Here is a 14,884-nt window from a genome sequence, read left to right as displayed (position 1 = left end):
GTGGTGGGGGGAGCAGGATGCTGCCATGGCCTGGCCTGCAAACTGAGCTGGGCCCCCTCTGTCGCTTGGCGCTGGGCTCCTTCCATGACCCTGACAAGGGCCTCAAGTGAAAGGGGGTTGTCGCCAAATAAGCTTTACTCAGAGTAGTCTCACTGAAATGAACAAACATGACTAATCTCCATAGGTCTGCTCTGAGCAAAGCTTCCCTAGGAGGCGAGGCTCAACTGATGGCCTCTGGGATGCTTTATTGCCTGTGAGGTCCCAGCCAGGTCCCGAATAATGCTCTGCTAATGAGATTTCATCCTCAGCCAGGCAGAAGAGCTTCCTGCATTTCAGGCCCAGGAGGAAACGAGAGGGAGGAATATCACCCACCCCCACCTGTCCTGCCCCCCCCCAATTGCATTCACTAGGGTGGCTGTTAGGCGGTAATTTTCTGAAGCACCAAAATTTTTGGTATACAAAAAGCTTATTTATACAGTGAGTGTTTTCTCCTAACTTCAGAAGAATGGAGGCGGCTTGAAAGAGAAAGGAGATTCGGGGCTTCAAGTCCCCCCCCCACTGCCCCCCCTTGCTCCCTGCAGCTGCAGCAGCACCCTGAGTGGGGAGTTGGGACTGTGAGGAGGAAGGTCTTTCCCCCTTGCAGGGGGCTGCTGCTGCCCCCGCTGCCCTTGCCAGGGAGGTCAGAGCAGCAAGGAGAGCAGGGAGGCCACATCCCCCCCATTTCTGACCATCACTGGCCTGCGGGCTTCCTGGCCCCCAGCACACCTCCCCCCCCCAGGCAGAAGGCAGCTCCCCCTGGGCCAGAGGATGATAATTCCACAAAATAAGCAGTTAAACGCAACAACTGCAACTGTTGATGACACAGCGAATGCAAAAAATAAGGGCTCATCACAAATGTCCCAACTCAGTTGTAGCAGAAGCTGTTAAGGAGGAGGAAACGGGGAGCAGGTTAAGAGGCACTTTTGGGAAATCTCCGGGTTCCTTGCCAAAATCTCTTGAGCAAACCTAGCAGTCACAGGTTGAGAGGGCAGAACCACCCCTCCCCCCACCTATCTGTTTTTATTTATTAAACTTCCACATATATATTTCAAGGCAATGTACAATCAGCAATAAAAGCAACTCAAAATCAGCAGGAGAAACGCAATGCAATGTGGCCTCCCGCCGTCCTTCTCTCGAGACAAGGTCACCCATCAAGGCGACCAAGGCTGATTCAGTTCCAACCCTGATCTCAACCCAGATCAAAATGAGTCAAGGGGGTCAGTTTCCTCCACAAATATCTGTGTTTGTGCCCCACGACCATCTCAAGTGCTCTGCCCCCAAAGGGGGCATTTGCAACAGGGTGGGAGTTGCTAAGACCATCGGGCGCAGGGTGGGTTTCCTCCAAGGAGGGGCCACCCTACCACCTTCTTCGGGGCAACAGGCCCCCCACCCCCCTCAACACGGAAAGGCTCATCAACCCTAGTGATCTAAATCGATATATGAGAATATGCAGGAATGGTGGGAAAATTAAAGGGAAGGGAAGATGTTGAATATTTTTGATAAAAGAAAAATATTGATGGTGGAAATATATTTTTGAAAGCGAACGTGATTTTGGAAATGGTAATAATGAAAAATGTAAACAAAATTTACAAAAAGAAAGAGAGGGTCTCCAACCCGTGACCCTCCATCACACCCAGCAGCAACCAGGCCAGCTTCCATCAGCCAGGAAGGGCAGCCGTCAAGAGGGCACCTCGCTGGGCACAGACTCACAAGCACCCTCTCAAGGGTGGCGAAAACGGACCCCACAAACCGTGTCTGGATGGAGCAACGGAAACCTCACCAGGAGCGGCATCAAACATGGCATCCGTTTCCCTAAGGAGGCAAACAACTTTGCCCCCCAAGTGCCCCTGAGCAAGTCCCCCAACGTGGATCTCAACTGCCTACAGACCATCCTAGAGAGCTCTGCTGGGCAATTACTCAAGAGACGTGACGCAAGCCCCCAACACAACACCCAGCCCAGACTCAGCTGCACAGGAGACCCCAAAGCACCTCTGGCAAGTGGCCCCCAGAGGGACCCCCGGGTGCACAACAACACGGCGCCACAACACAGCGCAAGGAGGGGCAGGGCCAGGGATGGTGGCTCACAGAAGCTGCTGGTGCCCTCGCCAAGGTCAACTCAGGAGAGCCGCTCACCCTCTGGGCCCCAATCCAGCAAGACCCCCTGATCTGGGCCTCCCAGCCTCAGCCCTCCCTACCTGCAATGCGGATGACCGCTCTCTCCGCAGGGTCCAGGACCGTCCCGTTGCCGGACGACGCCTTGGTCCTCTTGGTCCGCTGGTGCTTGGGGAGGTTCCAGGGCAGGGTGTCCCCCGGACTAGGAGAGCCCCCGCTGCTGCCGCTGGAGCTCTCCTCCGCCATCTTCGGCTTCTCCTTCCGGCGGGAAGAAGACATCACCTCCTGCAAGGTGGGGAGGAGCAGGGTCAGAGATGAAGAGACAGGGAGCAGCCTGGCCCCACCCTGGACCCCCACTCTGCAGGACGGGGGGGGGTCCACGTGGCCAGAGCAAAGCAGCTTGTCCTGCAGGGAGGGCCTAGGAGCCCCCACTCCACCCTCTGCAGCCCAGACAATGGCAAGGAGGGAGCAGAGCCCATCCCACCCTCTGAGCCAGGCAGCTCGAGCAAGTCAGCCAAGCCGCATCCTGCAGCAGGGAGGGGAGCAAAGTCCTCATCCCAAGGGGGTCACTTGGCAACCTGGCGGGAGGGAGGGGGAATTCCTGGCCAGTCTCAGACGCCTTCATCCAAAGACCCCCAGTGGGAGCCAAGCCTCAACTCCCTGCTGCCTGTCCTGGCTCCCGGTGGGGCTGCTCAGGGGGAGCTCCCAGAAGGACAGCTAGCACCATCCTGCCCCACCACTTGGGGGTCACAATCCTCCAGGATAATCCTGGCGCTCACCCAGAATCCCCCTGGCCTGAGAAGACATGTGACACCAGAGGGCCAATCCCGTGCCATGACCAGCTATGAAAGCTCTGCTTTGGGGGGGGGGCGATATAGACACTCCACCCCCAGGCCCTCCCAAGCAACTGGCCTTCAGTACTCGAGGGGGAGCTGGGGGGGTGTCTGCATTCCTGGTGGGGTTCCAGGTTAGGGGGAAGTGCCTGGAGGTGGGGGGCGGGAGGGAGAAGCACTTGCCCCAAAGAGCCCCTGGGGGACTGTGAAGATTCAGAGCTGAGCCACCCATGGCACTAACCACTGAACCACACTGCCAAAGGCTGAGGAAGTCCTGCCAAGGCCCGGTCTGCCGCACCCCCAGCCCCCAGCCCCCAGCCTTGAGGAGTTCTGTGCTGCAATTCCTGGGGCTCACCTGGGCACGATGGGGGCCAGGAGCAAAAGCCCCCCCACAGAATGCCTCAGCACAACAGCAGTGGAGGGAGGTGGACCCCCATCGTTTTTCAAATGGTTCCTTATGACCCTCCTAACTAGAGGCAAAAGTTGCTCCAGGGCCAGAGATTGTCTCCTGAAACATCCCCAGGTCTCTTAAGCAAGCCAGCCAAGCCACACTTTCCGGAAGAGGAGGGGAGAAAGGCAGACCTTTTTTGCACCCTTCCTTACCAGGAAGAGAAATGAGAATTAGCCAGGCTCCAGGCCTTAAACAAACCCTTTCCCCTCCCCAGCCTTTCCTCCCTATCTCAGAAGAGAGATAAAAGTGAAACCACAACTCTCTCTGTAAAAACCGAGAACTCATGGAGCTCCAAGGAAGAGAAGCCTGGGGAGAGGCGTGGCCTAGAAAAGAAAGCAGCGTGAGGGTAAACTGTGGAACTCCCTGCCACAGGAGGCAGCCATAGCCACCAACCCAGATGCCTTAAAAGAGGACACGTTTATGGAGGGGAGGGCTATTCCTGGCTCCCAGCCAGGAGGGAGGCTCTGCCTCCGAACCCCACTGCTGGGAAGGGCAGCTGAGCAGAGGAGGCCTCTTGCTCCTGTCTGGGCATCTGAGCTGCCCTGGGAGAACAGGGTGCTGGGCTCCGTGGACCCCCGGCCTCATCCAGCACAGGAAGCCCTCTCTCTTTCCCAACCCAAGAGGCTCTCGTGGCCTCAAGCAAAGCAGCTGAGGTGCAAGCCCACCCAAGACCCCACGCCCCTTACGCACACGCCCTCTGCACATAGACACTGGCACCCATACACTGACAGGCACTCTCCCCCTTCAGCGCGCTCCCATGGGCATCCTTCCGCTGGCACACCCACCCACTCCCTGGTACAGACTGGCCCGCGCGTGTGTGTGTCTCTATGGTCCTGCCACACAGCCAGGGGGTACACTAGACAGCCCCTGGAGGACCCAAACTTTGGCTGCTGCAGGAGCACTTTGCTCTCCCCCACCTGCCCCACCAGAGCTAGGGCCCCAGCCCCACCTGCCTCTCCCCTCGGCAGGCCCCACTTCCTCCATGCTGACTCACCCCCTGCTCTGGGGAAGGGGCCACACAGCTCCCAGAGTCTCTGGAGGGCAGCTGCCACCAGCTGGGTCCCATTTTGGCCCAATGAAGGGGCACAGGCAGGACCAGGCGGGCAGAGAGATGGGCAGAGCCCCCTGGCTCAGGGCTGGAGCACCCTCAAGGACAGCTCTTCCAGGTCAGGGGAGGGGGAAAAACACACACACACACACACACACCGTGGGTCCACTGCTGCTGCCAATCAGTGTGGGGCCAGTTGTGGCCTGACTCTGTGCCCAAGGGAGCTCCTTCTGTCCCTAGGAGCCCAAGAGGCTCCCCCCATGTCCTGGTGGGGAGAGGGGGAAGACCTGGAGCCCGCCCCCCCCCCATTCCAGGGAAAGCGTGGCTAAACAAGGCCTGCCCTCTGGACCCTGTGAGATTTTGCTGCCTGCCTTCATCTCAGCAGCCAATTCCAGGCCCCTTCCCACCCTGGCACAGACTGCAGCCCCCTCTCAGGTGCACCCCCTCCGCCCCCAACTGCCTCTTGCACTGGGGAGCCTGACGTCAGGCTGCCTCTGCCAGGAAGTGGGGGGGGGGTGATTTAGCATCCTCCAGGGCGGCTGGGGGCTGAAGTGACAGTGCCAGCTCTGCCTGTTACTTGGCACTTCGTGGTTGCCATGGACACAGCTTCCTGGGCACCAATAGGAAGCTGGCAGGGGGGCACAAGCCCAGGTGAAATCAGGAGGCGCCCCACCCCTGCCCCCCACACCCCTCCTGCACAGGGGCTTCCCGTAAAGGCCTCTCTCCCCAAAGGGCTCAGCAAACTGGCCCCTTTCTGGCCCTTCCCCTGTGGATCTCCCAGCCCCACTCACGCGTTCTCTGGGTCGCAAGACGCTGCACGCTGCCCTAGAGAAGGACTGGAGGAAGGGGGAAGGCTGGCTGTGAGCAGGAGCTCCGGATCCCAGCAGGACTGCTTGGCCTCAGGGCCAGGAACCAGCCCAGCAGGCCAGAGGCCAAGCCCAGCTCCCCTAACCGGTTCCCGCCCCTGGGGGCCTGGCTTCTCCACCCTCTGCTCCCCACCCCCCAACTCCAGCACCCCCTGAGGCCTGGGAGGAAACCGCAGGGAGGGGGTGGGTGTCCAGGGAGCCCATGCCCCACAGCAGCACCCTCCCCCTGCCCAAGGGGCTCTGCCTGGAGAATGCAAAGCACCCCATGGCTTCCCCTTTGCTTTGCCCACACAGCAGGGCCCGGAGTCTGCAGGGGGCGCCCAGCTCTGCCCCACTCCGCTCCCTGGCCAGGCCAGGCCAGCAGAGAACCCAGACCGGCTCCCCACGACACCCGCAGACAGGGCACAGTGGAAGCAGCAGCAGCAGAAGCCGGCCAGGGGAGGGAGGCACCGTCCTGGCATCCCTCGGCCCCTGAGCCTGGCACTCTCCTGCCGCATCTTAGGAAGGAAGGAGGGCAGGCGGGCAAGCCGGCAGACCCCCCACCCCGACCACTCACCGTCTCCGGGTGCGCGGGTGCGTCCTGCCGCTCTCCTGCCCACGAAGCATGTCTGCCTACCTTGCCAAGGCAGCCAGGAGAGCGGGCCGGGCATGGGCAGGGAGCAGCTGGCAGGCGGCAGGCGGCATGGGGAAGGGGCGACCCTGGCGGGGCTCAGCGCCTGGCAGGCGTCACGCGGAGCCCGGCAGCAGCGCCGGCAGCGATAAGTTGGGCTCGCCGTGGCAACAAGCAGCCGTTTTTTGCAGCGCAGGCTCCGCCTCCCGCTCTGCTGAGCACTGCAGCTCCTGCAGGCTGGGTGCGCGCCTGTGTGTGTGTGTGCATGCGTGTGCGCGTGTGCGGGCGAGTGTCTATCTCGCCTCCGCACCCGCCCAGCGCCGAGCGGCCGGGCCGGCTGAATTATTAACCAGGGCACAGGCTGGCAACAGAACAGAGCCCATTCAGACCCGGACAATGGACGGAGCCCATCCGCCCGCCCCGCTGCCAGCCTCACAAACACAGAGCGCCCTGCCAGCCGGACCCACGCCGGGGCCTGCCAAGCAGGGGGGCACAGCGCCCTTCCCTCCTCCCCTGCCCACCCCGAGGCAATGATCCTGCCCCCAGGGTCCCTGGCCTGCTGGCAGGGGGGGCGCTGGGCGAGCCCCGCAGGCCTCCCCACTGGGACCCCCATCTCCCCCAGGGTGGGGCAGGCAAGGAATTCTGCATCTCTGCCAGGCAAGGGCACCTCTCTGACCTGGGCTGGCCTGACCCACAAGCACGGGGATATCCGGGGCCTCTGAACACACCAACCCGGGGCAATGTCGCCTTCAGCGGAAAAACAAAACGAATAAATAGAGCGCGCACTTGGGGGAATATCGAGAGCCCCCCTTTCCCCCTCCCCCTTCAGCCCCTGCTCAGCCCGCCTGAGAATGTGGTTAAAGGAAAGTAACGGCAGCCCTGAGGGGGGGCCACGGAAAATAAAAGGAAGTTGGGGGGTCGCGCAACCCACTTCCCCTGCCCTTGGGGAGCCCCACTCAGATCACACCACGCGGCTTCATTTGCACCCCAACCACCGCCCCCCGACCTTCCTGCAGTCCAATTCCTGCCCTCCCACTGTGGGGCTGGGGGCAGAGGACCCCCACCCTAGCTACCATGCCCCGCTCTGAAGAGAGAAGCCCCGGCCTCGCCCGCACCCCACACAAACACACCCCACTGCTGCCCCCACATCTCCCGCTCGCCTTCCGCCAGGCGGAGACTGCAGGCAGCTGGGAGCCCCACCCTCGTTCCCCACAAGCCCGAGGAAACTCCGCGCCCCACCCAGGAGGAGCTCGGGCGAAGCCAAGAAGGCGCCGCTGCTCTCTGCCCCCCAGCAATGCTCCAAAGGGAGCCGAGCTGCTCCTCCGGCGCGAAGCTTCGGCCGCTTGGAGAGACCGTCCGCTCGACCCTGTTCTTCGTGGGTAACATGGGGAGATTGGGGGGGGGTGACACTTGTGTTTTCCTAAGCCCGATTCACCCCCTGAGACACAATGTGCCACGTAGGCCGGGGAGCGGGGCTCTCTGCAAAGTCTTCCCTTCTTGAAGGGGGTGCCCAAAACGAAAGGAAGCCACCCATGGGAGTCACCTAGGGCAAGAAGGACCCAATCCTCCAGGCGCAGGACCCCCTCCCAGGGCAGCTACAGACCCCCAGCCCCTGGCTCCCCAGTGCAACAGTCAGGCATTCAACTGGTGCAGCCTCCAAAAGCCAGGAGACACACTGGTGGGGAAACAGCTGCTTAGGGCCTGCCTGTCACACCCCAGCTAAAAGTTCAGGAGCCCAAACCCCCCCAGTAAGAAATAAAAGTGGCGGAAGAGGCTGCGAGGTCTTGGGCCTCTGCTTGTGAGCTGCTGCTCCAGGATGTGCTATGGTCCTTCGCGGGCACTCCACAAGTCCCGCAGGGAGTCCCGCAGGGAGTCCCGCAGGCCATAACAGCAAGCCCTGAAGCCTAGAGATGGGCAGAGGTCTTGGAAACAGGCACTTTATCCTAGTCCCGCCTGGAGATGCCACGGGGGGGGGGAGGAGTTTGAACCTGGGTCGTCCTGCATGCCAAGCAGACGCTCTGCCACTCAGCTACTTCCCTCCTCTCATTTGTGGCCCTTATAAAGGCTGGTAAAGCCCAGAGGCAGGCAGAGGGCCTGATTCTGATGCAAAAGGGCCCCATGCAGACAGGCAAGAGCTGGCCCTGGGAGCGGAGGAGCCCACTCCTTGGAAGAAGGTGGCACCCACAGCTCCCCCCACCCACAGCCCCCATTGCGCTACCTACAGGCCTCCTGAAGCAGCAGCAGCAGCAGCAGGAAGAGAACGCCAGGCAGCGGCGGGTGAAGGTCGGCTGCATGTGAGCCCCCAGGATGGAGCCAGGGCCCCCAAGTGGCACTTCGTGGGCAGCGTGGGTCTTGCCAAACGCAGCAGGCGGCCAGGCTTAAATGGCAGGGGGCAGCGGGGGCGGAGGAGGAGCAGAGGAAAGGCCTCTTCCTGCCCACCCCCCGCGTGGTGCCTTGTTGATCTGGCACGGAGAACAAGGCCAGGCTGTCCGGAGCCACAGCAGCCCCACCCAAGGCCCCGGGGCAGGCGCTCAGCAAGGCGGACATTGCTTCATAGAACCAGAGAAGGGTAGAGCTGGGTGGGATCCCCGGCGGTCATCTAGTCCAACCCCCTGCAAGGCAGGAATCGCAAGGGAAGCATCCCTGACGGATGGCCACCCAAACTCTGCTTAAAAGGAGGTTCCCCAGAGCAGGGGAACGGCAGGCAGAAGGTGCCAGGTTCAGTCCCCAACAGCCTCTCACCTACATAGTTGGGGCTGGACTAGATGACCCTCAGGGTCCTTCCACCTATGGTTCTGTGATTCTCTTCTCTCCAAGTCGGGCTGGGAATGTCCCCTGCCTAAGACCCCAGAGAGCCATTTCTGCAGACAAAACTGAGCAAGGCAGACCAGTGGCAGCTTTCAGGCCCCCTGCCTGAAACCCTGGACTAGACAGACCAGCGGCCTGACTCTGTATAAGGCTCCAGGGACAGAGACGGAGAAGGGCTGTTGGGAAATGGCAGCACCCACAGACAAACCAATGAAAGGATGAGTCCTAGGCAGGCGTCATCCTGCGGCACTCACTGCCACAAGGCGGCTCCAGGGACTCAGCTACATTAGTAAAGAAACAACAATTCGGATGCGCTATAAACATGAAACAACAGATGTCGCCAGAGAGCAGGACATTTTTTTATACCTGTTTTTATATAGGGTTTTGTTGTTATAACCATCTAATTTCTGACTTATTTATAGTGGGGGTTTCCCCCTGTGTGTAGATCCACGTCAGGAACTGTGCACATTGACCTAGAGAGTTTTACAACTGGCCAAACAGCCCCAGCCCAGAGGAAGGGGTCAACGTGTTCAGGCTCCGCTGCCAAACCCCCATGGCTTGCGCATGGGACAATTGTGGGTCCCCCAGGAGAGACTCCTTAGGGAGCCGGGAGCATCTGTGCTCACCATCAGCCCCACTCATAACAAGCCGCTTTGCATGCCTGTCTCTCAGAGGCAAGAGTGAGGTAGAAAAAGGAGCCTTTCCAGGATCTGGGCCTCTTGGGTCCCCTCTTCTCCACCCTGGGATGCCCTGGGTCCTCAACGTGGCGCATGTGGGCACCTGGCGCCTTCAAACATCCTTCTTGGCATCTGCCAAGCCACTCTGTCCCTTCCAGGTGTTTTTTTATATATTATTATTATTATAGAAGGTGGCTTTTGGATTCTTCACATTTATTTGTTTGGTTAGGGGGAGTTGCCTGCTTCGTTTGTTTGCTTTGAGTTGAGTTTTATTCGTTAGAGAATATTAGGAGACATTTTGCCTGTTGTGCTTTTCTGGAGGGGAATTCTGAGCACCAGATTCTCTTCTTTGAAATGAGAATTTTGCAGAATCCGTGACATTTGTGTAGCTTTCCAAATATGTCCAGAAAATTTTGGGGACACCTCTGGTTTGCTCTGGTGCCCAGTTCTGCCCCCCCCCCCGCCTTGGCCTCTTGCCTCTCCCTTGTAAACTCCCTGGGAGAAACAGGGGTGGCCTCCCTCTCCCTTGGCACAGGTTGGAAAAGTGCTGCATGCATCCTTCACCCTCCGGCCATTGATTGATTGATTGATTGATTGATTGCATTTGTTTATTTTGCCCAGAAGCTCAAGGTGGCATATACATGGTTCTCCCCCTCCTCACTAAATCTGCACAACAACAACCCTGTGAGGTAGAGCAAGGCAAGAGGCAGTGACTGGTCCAGGGTGGGCTTCATGGCTGAGTGGGGAGGACTTGAACCCATGTCCCCCCCCCACCCAACATGCCAACCATCACACTGCCACTGGCTCTCAAACAGGGTTTTGGAAGGGCTCATCCTGCAAGCCTCCCCATACCACATGCCTCATCTTCAGAGCTTGAATATTTTGCAAGAGGAAGGCCAGTGGGAGAGGCCTGTGGGGTCAGAGCCCAGGGACTTCTGCCCCTGGACTACCTTTGCAACCCAAACCTTTGCATCCCAAATGTTCAAAGCGGTTTGCAAATAACATTCAGCAATAAGTAACATATCCACCCACAATAAGCCCTTGAACTGGATCAACGTAAAACACACCTCTTCCTTCTCCTCCTGGGAGTCGAGGAGGAAGGAAGCTGAGCAGAATTCCTCCACCTGACCCCTGAGGGCCCACAGCTCCCAGGTGCCCCCCCCCCCCGGGCCTGGCCTGTGGCGAAAGGATCCGGCCAGGAGAAGCCCCTCGGGAGTTCATGGTGGTGGCGGCAGCAGCAGCAGCAGCAGCAGAGGCTCCTCCGAGTAGCCAACCAGCACCTCCCATGCCAGGTGCAAGGCGGGTGGCACGGGGGGGGGTGAGGGGCAGCTGAGCTGAGCCTGAGCAGCAGGTGCAAAGCGGGGAGAGGCACCCTCTGGGCTTCCACCTAGCCGGGCACACCCTCATCATCCTCACCTGCTGCTTTGTTGCTGCCAGGGGCGCAGAGGGTGCTGCCTGCTCCTTCCTCTGACTGGGTGGCGGCTTTCCCTTGGCACTCTTCTTCCGGCGCTTCTGGAGGTGGCAGACAAAAAGAGGGTGGTCTGGGGACCTGCAAGCAGCCCTGAGACGCAGGCGCACCCCCTGCCCTCCAGTGCCCCCAGGGGGCAGAGGTCGGAAGGGGCGCAGGGTGGCTGTGTGCCAGCCTGCCGTGGACGTCTCTCTCTTCCCTCTCCTCCTCCTCCTCCTTCCGCAACCAAGAGCCTTCTGTTCTCGCTGGCATGGTGAGGAGGCGAAGTGAGTGCCCTTGTCAAGTGCCCAGACAATGGGGGCCTTGAGGGCTCCCTGCCTGCCCCCTATCACGTGCAGGAGGACCCTCCCCTGCCCCTCCTGGGGCCCCCACGGCAGGGCAGCAGCAGGCTCCGAGATGCTTCAGGGAAGGTTTGGGGCTGGCAGGGAAAAGGAGAGGCCACTAGCCAACAGGGCCAGTGTTATGCTACTGCTTATGACCCTGTCCATCTGGCTGGGTAAGGTGTGGGGCCCAAGGGTCTGCAGGAGAGGCGGCAAAGCCTGGGGTCAGGGGAGCCCCAGCAGGGAGCTCTAGGGTGGGCTGGGGGAGCGCAAAACGGACCCAGGCCTGGACTCACCTCGGAGGTTGTCTGGGACTTGCTTCCTCCCAGCTGCTGACCTGGGGGGAGAGAGTGGGGGGCAGAGAGTTAGGCCAGCAGTGGAGAGAAAAGAGAACTGCCCTACTCCAAGCCAGAGGGCAGGATGGAAGCCAGAGCCGGCTGGATCAGGCCCGTGTCCCCGCAAGCCCAGCATCCTGTTCCCACAGTGGCTGTGCAGTTGCCCATTATGGGAAGCGGGGCAAGCAGGATTGGAACCCAGACCCCGCCGTTTCCAGCAACTGAGATTCAGAAGCAACGCTTCCTCCAGATGTGAAGAAAGAGGAGGGGGCACAGGACTGGCACCCCTCTCAGGTGGGTCTTTTCTTGGCTCCTTGTCTTGGCTTTGTGGCTGTTGCCCTGCGCCCAGTTCCCAGGAGGCCCAAATAGCAGACACAGAAAAAGGAGAGGGACAAGGTGCTACCTGATTATCCACCGGACAAAGCAGCCTGCGGAACAGAAGGCCACAGGAAATCAGCTGCCACCTCAGGAAGGCCTCAGAAATGGGGCCAAGGCGGTTGCTCTTCTGGATTCTGCTCCAGAATGCTTTCTCCGAAACCGACTCAACCTCGTTTGCTCCTGTGCTTCACCATAAACCACCCCAGACATCTTGAATAAAGGGCAGTAGAAATTGCCTAGAGGGCCCATCTAGTCGGCATCCTGTTCCCACAGCGACCAACAGACCGCAGGGGATGGTGGCCCCCTCCATATGGGTGGGGGCTCAGCCCCCTGCCCCGAAATATTGAGGGGACTGAAGCCCCTTCTGCCCCCTATCACCGGCACCCTGCTAGTAGCCTCCAATAGCCCTCTCCTCCATGAATTTGTCTCATAATCCTTTAGTGCACCGTTAAACTATGGAACTCACTCCCACTTGAGCGCTTGTGCTTGAATCCTGCTTGCACCTGTGAGAACAGGAGGCTGGACAAGATGGGACATTGGCCTGATCCAGCCGGCTCTTGTGATGTTCTTACGGGTCCAGAGGGCCATTCCCCACGACCCCAAGGTCTCATTCCTGGTCGATGACCCCCTTCAGAGCCCGTGAGAGTATTTGAATTCTCACGTGCCTCACTTTACGCTCTCTTGCATGGACTCACATTTGCTGTTTGGATGACCATTCTGTCTCCGTGTTGCTCTGCATCAACATCAAGTTTTGACCTTGGATGAACTAACCCCAAATTCCTTCCAAATTGCAATGTTGGGAGGGGGGGCAGGAGGCAGAGAGGAACTAAGACAAGCCCTTCCGCATCCGAGCCAGAGGTCCATTGGGCGCAGCCTCGTCTTCCCACAGGGGCCTCTTCTGCCTCTTGCTCGTCAGAAATCATCTTAAACCAGCTGCATGCTTTAAGCCAGCAAATAATGGGAATAATAATAATAAGCCACAGCCCTTATTTTCCTGAAGGAGAGACACTGGCAAAAGGTCAAAGGAGGGAGAAGATCGCTGCATTAGCTGGGGCATTATGGGAGGGCAGCGTGGTCCAGTGAGGTGAGCCACTGAAAAGTTGTGGCTAAAGACATGTCTGTGAAATGGGTGCAGCAGCGATGCTACATGTTAGACCAGCGCAGAGAGCCAAGCCTCCAAGCCCTTTGGAGTCAGGAGGGACTGGAGGAGAACCTTGCTCACAGGGACTGCCTTGCAGGGGCAAAGGAAGGGCAGAGGGAGTGTGCCCCATATTGCTCACCCCCCAGTTCACTTGGAAGGGAGATAAATAAATGCATCGCATCCAAGTATTATGATAAATAACCCCCCCTCCAAAGCTGTAACAGACACCTCAAGAAATGGGCTCAAGGCCCCGCAGCCCTCTGCCTCCTGCTGCCCCTCCATCTGCCCCCTGCAAGCGAGAGGAGGGGGTCAGGCCCAGAGCATCTCCCTCCCTCCTGCAGCCCCTTGGAAGGACTCCCCTGCCTGGCCAGGATGCCCTGCTTGCCCACGGGGGGCTGGATGGGCAGCCCCGGCACCTACCTGCCCAGAGGCTGGGGGGCTGGCGTCCCCGCAGGGAGCAGAGCAGGAAGAGAGCCCAAACTCCCAGGGAGCCCAGCACCAGGGAAGCTACCCAGGCGACGCGCAGCCAGGCAGGATCGCTCAGTGCCCACGGGCTCAGGGAGGCCATGCTCAGCCCGCCGTGCCACGCCAGCCGCTGCCTTTGGGGCGAGAGGGAGGGAGGAAGGAAGGAGGGTGTGCCGGCAGCAGCAGCAGCAGCGGCCCCGTTAACCCTCGACGGCCTGTCCGCGGCCCAGATGGGTTCCAGATGTGCGCAGCCCCGTCCGCTGCCTCCCTCCCCACAGCTGGGCCGCTCCTGGTGAGTCAGACGGGCAGGGCGGGCTCTTAACCCTCAGTGGGAACACAGGCCCTGCCAGGGCTGACGGGGCCAAAGGAGTCCTGAGGGGGCACAGAGGACCCCCTTCTCCTCCCCACAGCCCTGGAAGTGGGGGACACCAGCTTCAGGGCTTTGTGCTGTCAATAAAAGGGCTTTCTAGGGCGAGGAAAGCGGGTCCAGACCTGGCTCATGTACAAGCGTGGCTTGTTGCCCCCCTTCCCTAGTTGCTCCAATGCCCCCCTCCCCCAGCAGGGGGCTCTGCCAAGAAGGGCCTGGGAGTGTCAGAGCCCCCTCCGGGGCAAGACATTCAGCTCCAGCTGAGAGCCAAGGAGGCATTTTGTGCTCCTTTTGAGGTGGAGAGGCCACCTTTCAGGGATGCTTGAGTTGCGGTTCCTGCACTGCCGCGGGTTGGGCTAGATGACCCCTGGGGTCCCTTCCAGCTCTGCAGTTCTGTGATTCTATGATTTATCCTCCTCCTCCCCCCTTTCTTTTCAGCTGCCTCTAGATTCAGCTTTTTAAACTTAAAGCAAGTTGTATTTTTGGAAACGAAGGGTGGGCTGACTCATGTTGCCTCTGACGCTCCCTTCTGCCTTCACCCAGAAAGAGGGGCAGCCCCAGTCCCCACGGAGGCCCCTGTGGCTTCCCCGGCTGGGACCCTGGAAGCAGGTCCCGGAGGCAGGAGGGGCTGTGTGCCCCCCCCCCCAGGGAAGGGCAGCCTTTGCCACATGGCATCATGCACACACGGCATCAGAAGAGGCTGCTGGATCAGGCCACATGGGCCCCACAGAGCGCAGCCTCCTGTTCTCACAGTGGCCAGCCAGAAGCGCCAGCGGGAACTCATGCGCAGGAGCCGAGCAGAAGAGCAGCCGCAGCTTGGATTCAGACGCAGGGCTGCCTCCAGATGTGGAAGCAGAGCCGAGCCTTCAGGGCCGGCAGCCGTCCTTGGTAGCCCCCCCCCCCCATGACAGGAGACGGTGGCCTTTGGGGATCAGCCCAGCCTCTCTGCAGAGAGAAAATCAGCCT

At 60.0% G+C, this 14,884-nt stretch overlaps 1 protein-coding gene across 5 annotated transcripts in view; it reads right to left on the bottom strand.

Annotated features, from left to right (window-relative positions):
- The window catches only part of PLEC (plectin), a gene marked incomplete at its 3' end in the record, with an annotated part of 112,103 nt that extends 98,434 nt beyond the window's left edge, over window positions 1–13,669 (bottom strand). For 3 of the 5 annotated variants that reach the window (XM_081205417.1, XM_081205418.1, XM_081205416.1), the window contains exons 1-4: window positions 13,507–13,669; window positions 11,529–11,569; window positions 10,861–10,956; window positions 2,235–2,436 (exon numbers count right to left, since the gene is read on the bottom strand). In XM_081205417.1, the coding sequence (XP_081061543.1) occupies window positions 2,235–2,436; window positions 10,861–10,956; window positions 11,529–11,569; window positions 13,507–13,654 (487 nt within the window). In that variant the 5' untranslated portion in view covers window positions 13,655–13,669. Of the gene's footprint in view, window positions 1–2,234; window positions 2,437–5,905; window positions 6,029–8,181; window positions 8,312–10,860; window positions 10,957–11,528; window positions 11,570–13,506 lie in introns of those variants that run through there. The other 2 variants (XM_081205419.1, XM_081205413.1) reach the window with 2 other exon arrangements.
- Window positions 13,670–14,884: the final 1,215 nt, after the last annotated feature.

Source organism: Podarcis bocagei (genome assembly GCF_964188305.1).
Source record: "Podarcis bocagei genome assembly, chromosome: 8".
Lineage (NCBI taxonomy): Eukaryota > Metazoa > Chordata > Lepidosauria > Squamata > Lacertidae > Podarcis > Podarcis bocagei.
Note: the sequence above shows the minus strand (reverse complement) of the source record. Positions and strands in the feature narration are given on the sequence as shown.